General features: G+C 37.6%; 1 protein-coding gene across 1 annotated transcript in view; it reads left to right on the forward strand.

Moving 5' to 3' along the window:
* Nucleotides 1–1,961: 1,961 nt before the first annotated feature.
* Nucleotides 1,962–17,883, forward strand: part of LOC121413268 (titin homolog) — an 87,801-nt gene continuing 71,879 nt past the window's right edge. Inside the window, exon 1 of the mRNA XM_041606028.1 lies at nucleotides 1,962–2,056. Coding sequence (XP_041461962.1) covers nucleotides 2,008–2,056 — 49 coding nt within the window. The 5' untranslated portion in view covers nucleotides 1,962–2,007. The remainder of the gene's footprint in view (nucleotides 2,057–17,883) is intronic.

Genomic DNA, 17,883 nt, shown 5'->3' on the forward strand with positions numbered 1-17,883 from the left:
CAATATATCATGTTAAAATTATGACGATATGAAATACCGGGTATTCCACAAATTTCAGTTCCAACCTGAGCCTCAGCCCCCTCTGCCTGTTTTGCAAAATAGATGTCAATATTTTTAAGGCATCAGCGAAACCCACACTTTGTCGCTTGCGAATTTTCTTTTATCAAAATTAAGGTCTAATGGGTCTAACATCTGGCGATGCACGGTGGATTCCGGGCCCACGACCAATTGGGCAAAGCAAATTTTCGAAGTATTTCATTTCATGTCTATTTCGAACAATAAAATATGGATTTTAATTTCATTTCATTTTCATTTCATAAAATCGCACTCACGGGCATGTGTGCCTGGCTGCCTGCTTCAGGATGTGACACGTGTTCGATCCCAAAGATAAGTTTTGAAAAAAGTAAAGCGGGATAATAACAATTTTGAGTGGCTTATATCAGGGGCGGATCCAGCTTTCGCCAATGGGGGGGGGGCGAAAAATATTTTCATCAACATTTTTCTCGATTGACCGCTATATAATCTGATTTTTATTTGTTGGTTTTTCAGGAGGTAGTCCTAGCTAAAGACTGAAGTTTTAAGGATATGTTAGTTTTTATTGCTATAAACAAGATAAGGTATCTCATGTGGTCTTAATATATAATGCGAGCGCGAAGCGCGAGCTAAAACTCTTTGTTTTTATGTCCTTATAACTGAAGATTCTGAGCAGTTTTTATAAACATGAACAAAGATAAGTATCCAACTAAACAATGCGAGCGCGAGTCGAAATTTTATTATAGCAATGTGAAAAGGAACTCAATTAGGACTGTTTTTAGTTATTAATGAAGAGGATACAAGTATCACCAATTAAGTAATGAGAGTGCGAAGCGCGACGAGCTCAAAAATTTGTATATTCCGACCTGAAAACTGGACAGTCTAAGCTCGTTTTTATTTAAATAAAGAACAAGTTGTATGTCTCAAACAATTAAATGCGAGCTCGAAGCACGAGCTTAATTTTTTATATACTGACATGATAAAGGAGCATTTTGACAAATTTTGGAAAGAATTTCCAAAGAGGATAGGTATCTCACAAATCAAACAATGCGAGCGCGCAGCGCGAGCTGAAAAATTTCGATATAACAATTTGTGTAAATCAAACAAAATAATGAAATTTTGATGTGCGAGCTGAAATATTGTGTGCAAATTAATTTCAGAACTGGATATATGAAGTGTCATTTAATCCTCTGTTGAATGGGATTCATTACACAGGCAATGCGAGCGCGAAGTGCGATCGGAAATTATTATATAAAGTCTATTTTCCAATTTTCCCCTCATCTTTTAATTGTTTCCTTCAAGTTGGGGTCGGGCCGGTCGTAACGAGACTGTAAATTACGCATCATGGGTATAATACCTCTTTCTTACTGTTCTTTCTGTTTTTCGTAGTTTCTATCAAGATGAAGAGTACAAGTTTTTCTGCAGGTTGTCAAAAAAATAGGGGGGGGGGGGGCGGGGCCGGCTCGGCCCCCTCCTGGATCCGCGCCTGTATTTATATATTTTTTTAATGAGAGCGTCTATTCTGAACAACAAGAACAAGAAAAACAAACAAAAACAACAACTACAACTCCAACAACTGCACTCCACCCAGGTGTTAATATAAATGGGTAGTGATCAGATGCGAGAGCTAATTATTCCTATCCATCCTATAGGCCTAAAATTTGTTGTGTATAGTATCATGAAAGCCCCCGTTTCCAATGACTTCTCTTTCCTATTTTATTAGGCCTACTAATGTTTTTTTTCTATGTAGACAAAATATGTGTTAAAATCATCGACTCTGGTCGCTGGGCCTACTCCAGGCTTGCTGTATCACTATTATCACTTTGTTTAAAATTCAATTTGAAGATTCCACGAAACACCCCTGAATTCAATTGGATGCAGTTCCAGGAATAATTGAGCTGTGGCAAGGATAGAAACACCGCAAAGGGAATGCACGGCTGATCGCGAGACTAGCCTTCATATGACATCACCGTCATGGCGGAGAACACAGAACTTGTCGAGGATCAAATCAATGCTAAACAAGGTATGATTTCTCCTTTTTTTAGCATCATTTATTAATGAGAGTTCATATAATTTGTCGAAGAGTTTCTTGGGTACGTTGGTTTGAGTGAATATGGTGGAAAATCAAGGGAATATGCTGAAACTTTAGTTTTATTGCGACCAAAGTTCGCTCTTTCCGCGACGAATGAATGGAGGCCCGTGACTGTGTGTGTGTGTTGTGTTCGGCATGTTTAGTGGGATAGGCAGGCGCGCCCAACTGTGATGGACAGTGCCGGTGCCGTTGATGTGGATATTTTTTGGAGTTTGGTTTTGAAGCTGAAGTGGATTTTATTACGGAATAAACATAAAGTGCTCTCCAATTTCTTAAGGATTCTACAATAAGTGTTCATTGAACAGTATGGAGAAGGGTAATGTTAAGTTAGATACGTCTAATTGTGATTGTCAATTGCTCTGCTCTGCCTCTGCTCTGATTTTCATTTGCGAACTCTGACTCTGAGGATCTGTGACTGTGCATGCCATACTGCTAGAGGACAGTGCACTGGTAGTGCCAACTGGCAGCCAGTGCAGTGATAATGCTGGAGGCAGTGCAGTGTGAAGGAGAGAGTTTCATAGAGTTGTTCCTCTCAAATGTCTTGAGGACGCTGGAAGAAAAAAGTGACAGGCATACAATGTGGTGTTAGCCTCTTCATGATGTCATGGATGATGGAGTTGTTGATGATGTTGATGAATGATGATAATGATGAGGATGGTGATGATGATGAGGATGACGCTGAGGATGATGATTATGGTGAGGATGAGGAAGATGAGGCAGAGCTGCCAATTGATTGCATTTTTTCCTGCTATTAAATTTCAAGGGGAAAATGGCAATAGGACTTTTTGTAACTTGTAAGAACAATGATTTGTGGTATGTTTATCAAATTTTTAGGCTTAAAAATTGGATAAAAAGAAATAAGATTTTTCACATGTAAGGTTGACAGCTCTGAATTTCGATAATGATTCGGATGATGCTGCTGCTAGCTGCTGCTGCTGCTGATGATGATGATTGTGATGATCATGATTGCTCACTTAATGTGAGCTTGCTGGATCAGGATGATGTTGATGAGGGTGTTTGATGAGGAAGAGGTGGCAGTTACAGGGGTAGCCAGCAATTTATAGGGCAGTAGATGAGGATGTTAACAAGGCATCTGCGGAAATCCCAGGGGGTACAGGATGAGGATGATGATGATGACAGGATCCTCATCATCATACTCACAAAATAATGGGGGGGGGGGACACAATATCAAATGCCCCCTACTATTTGTGATCTTTTTTTTGTCCAAATGACCTTAAATTTGGGGTGATAACCTTTTTTTTGCTTGTCAAATTTATTTTCGTCGAAATGACCTTAAATTTTGGGTGATAAACTTTTTTTTTTTTTGGCTTGTCAAATTTTTCAGCCCCTTGTCCCCCCTCCTACCTTTTGGGAGAGATTTACACCCCTGTTACAAGGCAATGATGATAATGGTGATAACGTAACATCTGCTTCATTTATTTCTGCTTTTTGACTTTGCCATGCTGAAGCCAACATGTTTTCTATATTGACTTGCAGCATTTGTGTCTATTATAATATGTTCATAAATCATTTCCTTTTTACTATTTATATTTCCACATAATTGCAATTTTTCTTGTCTTTACTAATCATCTTTGTCATGATTGTTTTGTGTCACTTAAATGAAATTGTCTTTACTGGACAATTTTATTGCTGGATTGTACAAAATGTTTTTAACAAGTCCTACACGCAGATCATCAAGAATAGCTGTGCACACAATATTGTAAAAGATACAGTAGATCTACATGTAGGGGAAGGCGGGGTAAGTTGAGCATAGGGGCAAGTTGAGCCACCAGCCCCAGGCCAATAATGAATGAGTCAGACATTGTGGTGGTGTCATGTATTGATGAACCATAGCATAACCCCTAACCCCACCATATTGTTTTCAACTTTGAAACAAAAAGTATTTTTTTAGAGGAAAAAATATGAATTTCAGCCAAAAAAGTAAAAAAGAGTGTGAAATAGATAAGTGCTTTATAAACACACACGTCTTTAAATATAATAAAGACATGATAACAACATTATTAGTCCAGGTATGGATCTTCATTCTTGTCATGGTCTTTTATATGATGGATGTATAATAAATGTGTGGATACAAAATTATCGCACTAAGTTCGGACTGGGGTAAGTTGAGCCAAACAGCATGGGGCAAGTTGAGCCATGGTAATTCCTATGGTAATGTATCTTAAAAAACAAACAAATCATAAAAATCGATTGAAATGCTGGCTGAAAGGAGCAAATTTACATGACTGTTCTTTTCCTTTTAAAGGATGTTAGTATTTATAGAGAATTAGCAAGTGAAAAGACTTAAAACAAAAAATTGACATGCTGGTTCTCCCCTCATACATTTTGTACATAGTTTTTGTGGCTCAACTTACCCCAGAAGGTGGCTCAAACTTACCCCATATATGGGGCAAGTTGAGCCATTTGACATCGTTTTTTTCAACGGTCACGATGACTTTCAGTGTGGGGATCGAAAGTTATATATAGGTGGAAAATATTTCAGAAGAATTAAATATCAAGGCAAGGTACTTATTTCGACAAGATTATTAATTATATCAATTCTAACATGCAAAAAGCAAAAACTGTCACAACTTACCCCGCCTTCTCCTACATGTAAAACGTTTTTTTTGATTGCTTGTAAACATTTGGAAGATTGAAATATCCTTTCTAAACTTTTGTTTTTTACATATGCAGCTTCAACACCTGTAGAAAAAGAATTGTAAATTTAAATGATTTTTTAATCACTAATGGCTCATCATTTATTGCATTGATGACCAGTTTGTGCTGTGCTGATTGACCCAACACCAATACCAACACCAATTGAACAGACAGCACTGAACTTGAACTCATGTACATGTACATGGGTACACCTGCCCTTGTATTGAGTGTTACAACTGTGACATGTGATAATCAGGAGAGGAAAATGAATTAAAGTACTATGTGAAGTATACACAAGATAATCTCAGTATTTACTGGTACATCCAGTTTCCTGTGTGAACTGTAGAGTGGATTAACAGCCCAAGGCCCTATGCTGTATGAGAGTAATCTACCCAAAGCTTCCTCCATAAAGTTACTCTCAACGAATGCACAGGAAATAACAAGTGCAACAGAAATGGCATTTTTCTTTTCAACAAATTCACTGCTGTTTTCTCTAGGTAGTTTCAAACCGCTTTGATCACAAGAATCCCTGTTAAATTATGAGAATTTTTTTAAGCAAAGAAATACCCATTAATTATTTTTGCATTCACACCGCCCCGAAACATACCCTTCGGCATAAGTTCGGTAATAAGTTCCCGAAGTTACGAGCATGCACAGTATGGTCAGATAAGCAGGCAAGGCGCAAGGTTCAAAATCGCTAGCCCAGCGGCCACCCACGCCACCGCGTCCAACTACACGCTGGGCTAAAAGTTCCCGTAAATTGCTTTCACATTGCCAAAATACCTGCGACCTTGGAAAAATCCCAGCGAAAGTTCTTGTAATTTCGCCAAGTACTTACTATTTAGCAGGTATTTTCTTTCAGGGAAATTACGCGTAGTTTGCTTTCACATTACCAAAATACCTGGTTTTTTCTGATCGGGGTAAATTTCCCGATCAGAGAATACCTGGAACTGACAAACTTTGAGGCGGTACATGTAAATTGTACTGAAGTATACTTGTCATTATTTACTTACTGCTGCTTGACACCAAACTAAGGAATACGTTATTAATCAACTGTACATGTATTTATCAGGTTAAACCTGATGAATACAGTTGATTTTATTATAAATCTCTTCAATTTTCTGTTCTCTTTTTATCTTTTTTTTTACAATGACGGTTGCTCAGTGCATTCAAATTTTAGTGTACAAGAGATTGTAAAATTGTATGTATTCTTGAATGCAAACTGTATGAGCCTAAGCTGCGCCTTTCAAACTGCATTTATTTATTTCAAAGTTTATTTAGTACTTTTTAAAATTCCAACTATTGACTACCTGCAAAATAAACATACATTCACCCCCCAAAAAAAATGAACATGGTATTATTTATGTATTTAAATTGACTCTATGTCATTATGCGTACAATCTGTTGTTTTGCTGTGATACACAACACATTCAGAGAGTGAACATGATTTGTAAAATACACAGAGTGCATGATCATGTTGCATCAAAATGTGTACAGCATTTGCACACTCTTGCTATTGAAATGTTGTATTGCTTGTACAGTATGATAATCATACAATCTCTCAAGCGATCTTCAAGTGCAGTATTACTCACAAGATCAAGTGTACATCAATTCATGAATGTTGACATTCTTTGGGCTGTGCCAGCGTAGAGAGAGAAAGTGTTGGGACAAACAAGAAAGTTTATCGTCCCTGCATTTGAGTCATCCAGCTCTGTCCCCGATTGATTTCAGCATGCGTTTCCTGTCTTGGCTGCCAGGCCAGGCATTGGGGGAGGGGATCAGAGAGATGGCAAACTGGGATTTGTAAATGAGGCCCTCTGTGACACTTGCTGTTTAGTCTTCAGAATCAGACCCTTATTTGACACTTACAGCCTGTAAGCTTGCCAGATATATCAACTACGACAACTATAAATAACGGCATCACACACACTGGATTTGTAATATTTATCAACTTGTACATGTATGTAGAATACCTTAACCCCACCCCTTAAGAATCAATATGATTCTTGATTTCTAAACATTTTAGTCTTGACCCAAATCAAATGCAGGCCTGTATACTACATGTAGATGCTCATGGAGGTGCAGTGGCTGAGTGAGCGGTCTAATACCGTTTTCATACTGAAGGCGAAGTGGAGTTACTCCGGAATAACTCCGGATTGAGTTTATATGCTCGTACTGCGGACCAACTTTAAACCCCCTTTTCTATTGGCAAGCACTGCAGCGGTGTATCCGCAGTCATTGCCATGGTTTCCAAGCGAGCTCGCGCCATACGTGTGGCAAGATCACAGCGATAAGCGCATACCGCATTTCCGGTGCGGAGTAACTCCGTTTGTAACCCTCTTCTCGAAGTGGGTTGAGTACTCCGCTTTGAATCCGGATCGAACTAATCTCAGAATTTTCATATTGCCCTCCAAAGTGGAGTAACTCCTCCTGGACTCCGGACTAACTCCACTTCGGCTCTCACTATGAAAGGGGTATTACAGACCTGACTACACATCTAAGGTTCAAAACCTGGCCAAATGACTGTGATACGGTACTTTTATTCCATGGATGAAATCACAAGCATACTGTCAGTGCAAAATCTGTACATGACTGTAAAGTGTAAACTTTTTTGGCAGTTTCTTTTCACAATTTACTGCCTAAATTGGATAAGCTTTAACATTGCAGATACAATACAATACAATATAAATATATATTTATGTAGCGCTCTTCACAATGATTGTATCACAGCGCTTTGCAAAATGAGCAAAATCAGAATTGTGAAAGAAAAAAAAAGAAAAGTTAATGGGGATCTCCAGGGCTCTTTTGAGCATTCCGAGGGCTGTTTTGCCCCCATTCCCCTGTTTAATTTTGTATTTATTACCTACCATTTAAAATACCACTACTCATTTTCATTGACTTTACTTTTTTTTTCTCACATTAACTCCTCTGGTCATGGTTAACAAGGAGGTTGTTCAGATGAGGATCAAGAGCCACACTTCATTGCATACAGTGTGTATGATCTAGGGTTCTGTTCTTGTATGAACATACCATAATTCAACTGCTGAATGAAGCCATAGACTCGTACTAAACCATGTGAAAGTTCTAATTTTTTAATAAGAGGAAGTGTGTATAGAGAGGATTGTGTATTTATCCTCAAAGTGTAATAAGCTGTTACCCCCAAATCCCTAATTGATCTTGTCTCTTAAGAAGACGGAAATAGCAACACGATGATCATCACATCACTTGGCCGATTTCCTCTGAATGAATTTGACTGTGAAATTGGTGAAATCATTCTTTCACTGTTTAGAACATATGAAAAAACCTCACAAATATTACATTTTGAAAATTATGAATCTTTTGGTTCATTGCTAATAACAGACTGGAATGTGCAGTATTAAAGCAGGCCTACAACTGTGCATGAAATTTTCTTTTTTCTCCACAAATGGCAAAAGTCACCTGCGTCCTCATGGATTGAATGTTTGTAATTAATTGAACAGCCTGCTAATTAAGTGATTATTTCTAGACAATGAGATAGTACTACCTGCAGTGAGTACAGTGTATATACTATTCACATTTGGAAGTTCCCATTATTCTCTGTATTTCAACTTTATATCAAAAGCGTAGTAGATGCACAGCTGCTCATTGAAGTTTTTGATTTACATACATGTACATGTACATACAGGCTTAAAATTGTGAGTTAAACATAATCAAGAAAAGACAGAAATATTATTCTTCTTGATATGAAATTTGTTCCAGTGTCTTTAGACCTACAAATCAGTGTAAAATGAGATATGTTGCAAATTTGTGCACTAGCATGTATCTATCTCATAATCTCAATAGGTGTTGACTGTTGTCACTGTAAGTACAGTATGTTTTATGGTAAATAGGGATTTATGATGATAGATTGCAATTTCCCCTGTATTACGCATTCATTGTTAGGATGGTTACCCCTGATTTTGGTTGTGTTTAATGCACCATGACAGCTCTTCAAGAAAGCATTGACCTGTTTTAGATTCTCTGGATATGGGCCATAAATTTAATATTTATTTTTTTCTGCATTTGAGATTGTTACAGTGGCATACATGTACATATACATGTACATTATATGGACAAGACCTCCTTTCAATTTTTTTTTTTTACAGCTTAATAGTCAGCTGTTATGATCATGGTACATGTATTTATCATTATTCATTGGGCTTGCTGTATTTTAACATGGATTGGGTGTTTCTTTTTCCTCTATTTATAATGTATAGATTTTTGTGGGTTTCAATGGGAAAACTTTCACATTGTTTTTTATACTTGCTGGCAATTTAGTAAAACCTGCCGAACTTTTTGTTTTATTTGAATTAATAATGAATTGCACATGTGACAACAAAGTGTATTTTGAAAAATTTCCAACAGTCCCCCCAAATAATGAGAAGTTAAATTTAATAAAAACAGGCAAATGGCATTTTATTATGGGAGGGGGGGGGGGGAGGGTGTATGCCAAAATTCCAAATTCATCTGTACACTTTATGTGAAGCTTTAATACATAATGTTGGTCTTCTTCATTGAAGTCTTCATACATGTACATATGGTACAGTATATGGCAGCATTACAAGTTCGAACTCCAACTAGCTAGGGTACTGTACATAAAAATCAATATCTGACATTGGCTGTGATTGCTCAGATCTACCTGTGTTTGTACAATGTTATTCCCTTGTATGAGTTGAGCATGAGTCACAGCGTTTGTGTCAACTCATTGAAGATTGAAGTGATAGTGTGTGTACGTGTACAGTATATGGAAAAGAAAATCTGAAAATCCATTCTGTTAGAAACAGAATTCAGATATAGAAATCCTCCGAAAATTCATTTGGGCAGGTGATCATGGGCCTGGCAGCCACGGACTGACTGAGCAGCCTCAGATCGACTTTGCTCTATAGCTTAATAAAAGTAGGCTTAACCCCTAAAATAAAATTTATTTGCTACCCTCCCTGTGTTATGTACTGATGATTTTTTTCACTGACGTCCGGACTTGACCCTGCCTTCCACTCGTGTACATGTATGTTCATGTTTATTCTGAATGATAAACAATACCAGATTTATTTTTTACTTGAACTTTCAAAACTTTACCTCTCTCTGATAGTTACTACAGGAAACAAACATACAATGCAGTACCAGACCCCAACCCCGAACCCCCTTCACTGTACATGAAGTCCTAGACACCGTTCTCACTACCTTCCTAATTGTAACTAATTTACTTGAAACTAGTAGTGGAAACTAGTTTAACGTGTAATGAAAATGGTCGAAGCGTTCTTCCAAACCGGTTCATAAAACCACCTCGCAATGTAGTTTTAAAGATCAATTTGCTTCGTTAAACTGGTTATAGCGTACATGTTAAAGTGAGGACGCAACTGTTCTTTGTGAAGCGATCTTTGCACATTTTGAGCGTGCTATTTCACACACTGTGTGTAGAATGCCTAAGCTGTGGTTTTGAATTTTGCGCGAAAAAGTGTTGCCCCACTGAGAGCGTTCCCATAGCTACAAGATCGCTTTATGTGAAGTGATTTTGAAAACGACTTTTGGGTGAACAAATGTGAATGCTAGCCAAGCAATCTTCCAAACTGGTTTCCTGACCCGGTTTCCAGAAAACTAGTTTTATGAAGTGTATTTGAGAATGGGGTCTCATGCCTTTATTAAAACAATGAGCTTCATGCAAGAACATACCGGTACACTTCCTTGATAGATCTGAAAGAATGCTGGATATGCACACTTTAAAGTACATAATTTACATGTTGGCCTGCGTAGTATTGAAGCATATTGCATTGTGAAAGAAAACTGATATTCTACATGCTCATGACCATGTACATACATTATACACTGTTTATCTTTCATGTACATGTACATGTAGGCCTACAGCACAAGCCAATGATTCATGCCCTACTGTGGATGACCAGAGGGATTTTATAGGTATATTTCTTAGCAAAAAATCCAAACCATCCAACTTGAAGAAAGTTGCTGCATATTGAGTGAAATTTCAGGAGGTCCCCATTCTGAGACAGGGACATGAGACATGGACTTGGCATGCCTTGGAAATGATTGTTAGTCTCACTCTCTCTTTTATTCAGACCCGTTTATATGGAATGATTCATACTTTTATGTGTAGATGTTTTTATTTTATACCATTGCAGGGAATAATTTTCCTGGTATGGTATGGCATTGCAATTTGCTCCACATTTTTGAAAGACTGCTATGCATAAAGTCTTTTGTATAGCATATTTTCACAAAGGACTGTACATCTACTTCACTGTATAGTTGAGAGCTTTTTTGTCTGATGACCAAAAATGCTATTCAAATTTTTAAAGCAAAATTATTATATGCATTGAAAGGGTCTACACTTCCTCTGATATTATTGCATTTTATTGATAATATAATTGAGCTACATTTACATACTGTATGTGCTCTGGATGTATACTTTTCGTTGTACTCTGAGACCCTGAAACTCTGAAAGCATCTTGCATTTTCAATAAACTTTAAAACTTTCAAACACTTTCTATGCCTTTTACATGTCCTATAAATACCATTAGCTTGATTGTGTAGTTTTATTGTATCTGTTGTATGCATCAGTATTCAAAGGATGGGTCCTGAAAATGGAATGGGTGATTTCTGGTATTATCTGGGTGAGTTTCCTGTGAGGTGATTGTGTCAGGAACCCAAGGGCTTCCTGAACCAAACTCTTGAGATCGGTCACACATTAGTCTTTGAAATCAGACCTGAGTTTTAATAGTTGGGATGCATTTCAAGAGTGGGCACCCCCACGATTAAATCTACCATGATGACATCGATGCATGCTTTAATTTGAGTTCTGATCCCTAATTTTCTAATTGACATTTTGATCCATGGATTTTTTTTACATTGTGTATACTGTACATGTACATGTATATTTACAATGCAATATTGGCCACTATGTATAATGATAATGATTATAATACTAATACTAATATAAAATATTTTAGTGGCATCCCCTTTTTTAGTGCGATAAAGTTTCATTGGTTTTAATTTATCAAGATGGATCTTTCTGTGATATGCCACTTTTTAAAAGGCCCTGAAACATAACAGTGGGAAAACTTGTCCAAATTCATAATACCGGTACACTGTATTTCAATACAAAGTGATTGCTTATGAAATGTACATGTATATCAGTTCAGTATGATACAGTGAAGAATAGATCTCATGATTATTTCATTGAAAAATAATTCCAACACAAATCCATTTCTATGTATGAATTAAATTATTTCATATTAATGTTTCAGAATTTATCAAGGCCGTGTCTTGTGATGTGAGTTTTGTTGGATTTGTAGCAGGTACAATACAATAGGCCTGTACTTGAAAGATTATCATCTCGTATCAGGCAGGGAATGTTTCCTGGTTTAATTGAATGTGCTGATACATGTACATGTATGGCTTCATTGTGATACATGTATATTGAAGGCCATATGGGTACATGGTACATGGTACATAAATATTGTCAATTGTTTTGAAATGCAGCAGCATCGGACATCTACTGTGATTCTATTATTCCATGCATGGAGACATCAACATCCAGACTCGCACAATTGGTTTGAGACTCCTACATGTAGGCGTACATCCCTTCCCCATTAAAAAAAAATTCATGCCTGCCAGGCAGTAGCCTAGAGTGCATGGATGCAGACATACATACCCGCTCACATGAAGTCATGGTTCTTGGCCAAATATCTCATGTATTAAGGCTTTTTCACTATTTCTGCAACATTGTCATGATCAATGTCTGCCACTGGTCTGAGTATGTAGACTACCGGCTTGTACAGACTGACACCCAACCCTTCCCAATGTAAAGTGAGACTGAGTCTAACTGAATGTACATGTGTGTTGGGTACAGTGTGCATGTACCGGTATTTGTTATGGACCTTCCATCTCTATACCTCATCACATGTATGTACTGCAGTTACATACTATTTACCCTGCGTTGAGGACTTCTGATCCACCCTCATCACACTACTTGTATAACCCTCTGCATTCATTCGTGAAGGTGAATGGAAGGAATATGTTGATGACAGATGTGTGATTGTGACACGCATGAGACATCGGACCGTTTGTGACGTCTTCTGTGCTTGCTTGGCATCTGGCCACTGAGATTGTACGTGTACCGGTACATAACTTGAAGCAGGTATGGAATAGTGATGCGCTGTGTGCATTGCCAGACAAGCAATGATAATTCTTGATATCTAGGCTTGTACATGTACATACATATACATGTATGCGGCCAGGGGCTGGGAATATGCCCTGGCATCGTCCTTTTTATGGTGATGATGATGATCTTTCTCTCTCTGGAAAAAAATATTTAAGTTTTCAAAGCTTTTTGCTGATAATGTATGCCCTGCAGTGTACATGTATATAATTTTCATAATCGATATTGTGCCTCATCCCTGAAGAGAAGAGTGCCAAGTGCTGGAGGAAATCATGGATGAAACATAAAGGACTACTCCTTTTTATGTACTTCTACATGTACTGTAGGTATGTTCCATTCAAACCTTGTACGGACAGTAGGCCTACAGTATGTGAATAATGTGGCCTTCAAACTTGTCTTAAAATAACAAATTGTCAAAAGCCTGAAAGTATTCATTCAGCTACATATTCAATAGCTGACTTGTAAGATTTTTTTTTTATTTGGAGTGAATGCAGAACTGTGTAATCTAAGGAAGGAATTGCCATTTTGAACTATCTTGTACAAAAGTTATCCATTTTGATTTGAACCCATGTATCTGTCCTGTGAAACTGCAAAATATGCGTACAAATATAATGTACATGTATGTAGTACAGTAGATATAGGCCAGCATACATGTACACTTTCTTTCTCTTGAACGTAATAAATGCCTGTAGGCCTAGGATGTGCATGTACTGTAGGCAGAAGTGCCATTCGTATTTTGTACTGTAGCAGTTCATGTAAGGTCAATACTGTGTTCATGAACTGAATTTCAACATTCAGGTAACATTTTCCCGTTCTGTACTCACATGAAATCACAAGGGATGATAGAATGCAGGTGAATGGAAGCTTCTGATATCCTCTCTCACCCAGACACCCTGTCTGTTAGTCTGTCAGCTCAGACTGGAGTCTCACACTCGATAGGAAATGCTAGTTGACAATGACCCTATTCACATTTGAAAATATTAAACACAAACTTGTACATGGTGATGTACATTCTTATATACTACATGATTCAGATTATTTGTTACTCTCTGGGAGGATGTACTTGTAGGCCTAATAGTTCTCATCTGCAGAAATTTTCAGTCGTCATACAAGTTTGTAAATTTGTAAAATGTACAGGCCTTATGAACAATTTTATATGAAACAAAACATATGTATACCGTATGTAGTACTTGTACATCATGAATTGAAAAATACATCACAAAATCCAAAACAGAACAATATGGGATATGGAAAGAACCACAAACCAATGAATATAGATGCTTCAAAAATGTGAGGTATGGCATTTAGAAAATAAATTGAAATGTGAGTCATGTGACAGTACATTCATTACTCATGTACATGCACATGTAGCAACCATGCTCAATGATTTGGTACCAGATACACATGTACATGTTCATGTATTAAAACCTATACACTTATGTTCAAAATAAAGTACCGTTTTGATGGAAAATTGCAAATGGAAATTCAAGTTTGCCCCTCGTAAAGTTATCTCCTAGAAAAGACATAGTTTTTCAGTAGTTTTTTTACAGCCAATGTTGCAAAGTTTGATTTAGCAACATGACTGGTATTTATACGTGTACACAAATTGTGCGCCTACATGTACATGTAGCCCTTTGATTTGTTTTTTAATGTATTGCCTTGTTTTGGACTCATAATTCCCCTGTCCCATTTGTAAATTATGATTGCCCCTGGGCAAGTGGGTGTTTTGGATTGACTTGGGACCATGATATTACTTTGCAAACCAAATGCAAATCCTATGCCAGGAGATCCCTTGGAAAAAACAGGTGATCTGCCATAGCAGTACCCAGGTCGTGATTCCCTACGAAGATTATCATCAATTTGAGGGAGCTCTAGCTGTCTAATGCCTGATGTATTATTCATAGCAATCTAATCATCAAGCTGGCTGCCATACGGTCGGTCGGGTCGGTTGGTGGGGTAGGGGCTGCGAGTCGGTCTGCATGGGATGCACGGCAGAGGTACACAAATATGTTGATTTTCTTTTTAAAGCCACAAAGGCACCTGACTGTCCTGACATATACCTCTCTTGTGAAGTCATGTGAGTGCATGCCTGATTCTACAAGGTGCTCCGTTCAGGGGCTTGAATGAAAGGGATGTGTGCATAGACATACATGTAGTACACTTTATTTTCTCCAAAAAAAATGAACATGAGGGATTTCAGGTACAGTGTACATACTTGTATACTGTACAGTACATGTAGCTCTAGGTCCAGCCCTATACCAGTATTTTTGTTGTTGTTTTGGGGTATTAAACTTTAAATTGCAAATTACAGGCCTAGTCATTTATTTTTACAAGACTTGTACTTAACAGTTCTTTTAAAAATATAAAATATATATTCTTTCAATAGGTCCTACATTTTGATACATGTACTTCCTTGTCTTGTGATATTGAATGTTATTTGATGAAAACCTCAAATATTTATTTTAATCTGATGCTGCAATACCTCACCCACATTGCATATTGAAAGGTCTAATACACATCCTTCTACAGTACATCATACACGTACTGGCTATGGACAGTACTATGTATTACACAAATTATAACTCTCTATTGAGCATTATCACCAATCAATATTTGGTGTTCCAGTTTATTAGGCACGAAAAATCTATGAATCATGGATAGCGGAGTACCAGTATCTACACTCATCGCCTAAAAACACAATTTTGAATACCACGCATTCCATACTCGCTTTTGTACTCCTACTTTTGTTTTTACAGCACTTGAATCGCAAGTGTGCACTGTTTCCAAGCGGTGATTTCAAATATATAGTGGGTGTAAGGCTAATGTTCTAGGTCAGTCGGGCATGGCCGCCGACTGACTGGTAATGAATAGGAAGGAAATGAGATGTGATTTGTTGAGATGGGTCACGAGTCTAATATATGGTACACTGTAGGTTGTTTATTTGCAGCCAGAGAACACGCATGTATAAATTATTTGGTTTGGAAAATGGGGTTCACTTCAGAAGTAGGCCTATGTGTTTGCAAATTGTTTGGAAGGAACCTATGTCTGATAAACCCAGCGAGAAATGTTTGAATACAGTAAAATTTTAAGTTTTATGCTTTTAGGAATACACAAATCTGTTTGATCATGGAACTATCCACTACAGCTTTGACTTGCGTATTTATAATTTGAAAAGGGATGGTGGAAGATTTTTTTCATGACCATCGACTTCAGTAGGCAGTGTTTGGGTTTATACCTGAGGTTGATGACGTGTCTTAAATTGTTGCAACACTACTTTCGGTCTGTATTATTCACATGGACTTTATAAACGATGGATCCGATCAATCACACTCACACTTGTAGGGATTGGATCAGATGTGTGAGGTACCTGAAGTTGGTTTTTAAACACAAACCTCAATGCAATTCAGAATCAGTGGAAGGGATACCATACCAACAATAACAGACTCCCTTAAAAAAAATGAAAAACTTGTTCTCCCCTTCACCCAAATAATTTCAATAATTAGAAATAAAAATTCAGGAGCTATTTTTCACAATTTACTTTGTAAAACATTGGATAAGCTTGAACATTGTATGAATGGGGATTTCCAAGTCTCCCTTTTTTAGTTTCCAACCTCCATGAATGTAATGTTTTCCCTGCTTCATTTGAAATACCAAGTACTACAAAATCCTGATTTAGTTCAGGTCCAGTCAAATCAGCGTTAAATTACTTCGTGAAAGTTATATAAGTTTGACTTTCATCACAGAGATCATTGTCAAGATCATTTGACCATCAGTACTAATGTTCAGTTTGGGAGACTGCCTATGACATACATGTATCTAGGGTTTTATAAAGCTGCCTCTTGAATTGAACTCTATTGATGTAGGTTCACATCCTGTTCTTGTAGTCATTCTGTTAATGGCAATTAGCAGGTTATAAGGACAGGATGTGTTTGTTAATCAATTTCAGGGCAATCTATTGATCACTTGTAATACAGACTATAGAACTTTTTAATCCTCTAGTCATACAGTACACATTTGCCTCCTGTGCGAGTCTGGTATATACAGTACCTGTAATAGGTGCAGGCGCGTACGCAAGGGGGGGGGTTTCGGGGATTCAAACCCCCCCCCTTTTCGTTTCGTTTCGTTTCCTTTTTTTTTTATTTTTATTTTTTTTTTTGCTTGTCTCCCCAGAGGTCGGTCTGGTCAGGGAGTTATCGGGCAAGCGCCTGATAACTCCTTGGTCTGGTTACGGACAGTTCCCCTACCCATGACAGCAATAATGAACAGAATCTCATGTTTCTGACGAAAAACACAGAAAAAATTTCCGCTAGCTTCGCTCGCTCCATTTTATTAGATCTATATCTTTTATTTCCGCATGATGCCGACATGATCACGGTATCGCCATTAACAAGGCCATTCATGATTATCATGATGTATACTTATGAATACAAGTGAACCAAGACAAAGACATACGTTTTCTTACAAAATATGTTTTACCAATATGAAAACCAAAATGTCGGTTAGCTCGCTCCGCTCGCTCGTAATAATTTATGAAATTCCATAAGTATCTAGTCTCCTGTTCAAGGCCGTATTATGAGTGTTACGAATAGAAGGACATGTAGCATCGACTAATACTTGATTTACTAACAAACTATTGACAAGAAATGTATGTTTTGACGGAAAAACGCAAACATTTCGGCTCGCTTGCTCCGCTCGCTCGTAATTATTCATGACATTTCTCAAGTTTCTAGTGTTCTGATCAAGGCCATATCCAGGCGCGTAGCCAGGGGGGGCGGTCGCCCCCCAAAACGTCCCCAAAAAGAAAAAAAAAGAAGGGGAAAAAGGAGAGGAGAAAAGGAAAAGGGAAGGAAGGAAAGGGAAGAAAGGTAGCTTTGTGTTTTTTCTATTTATTCTTTATTTTTTTCTCAAAAGA

This window comes from Lytechinus variegatus, chromosome 4 (assembly GCF_018143015.1).
Source record: "Lytechinus variegatus isolate NC3 chromosome 4, Lvar_3.0, whole genome shotgun sequence".
NCBI lineage: Eukaryota > Metazoa > Echinodermata > Echinoidea > Temnopleuroida > Toxopneustidae > Lytechinus > Lytechinus variegatus.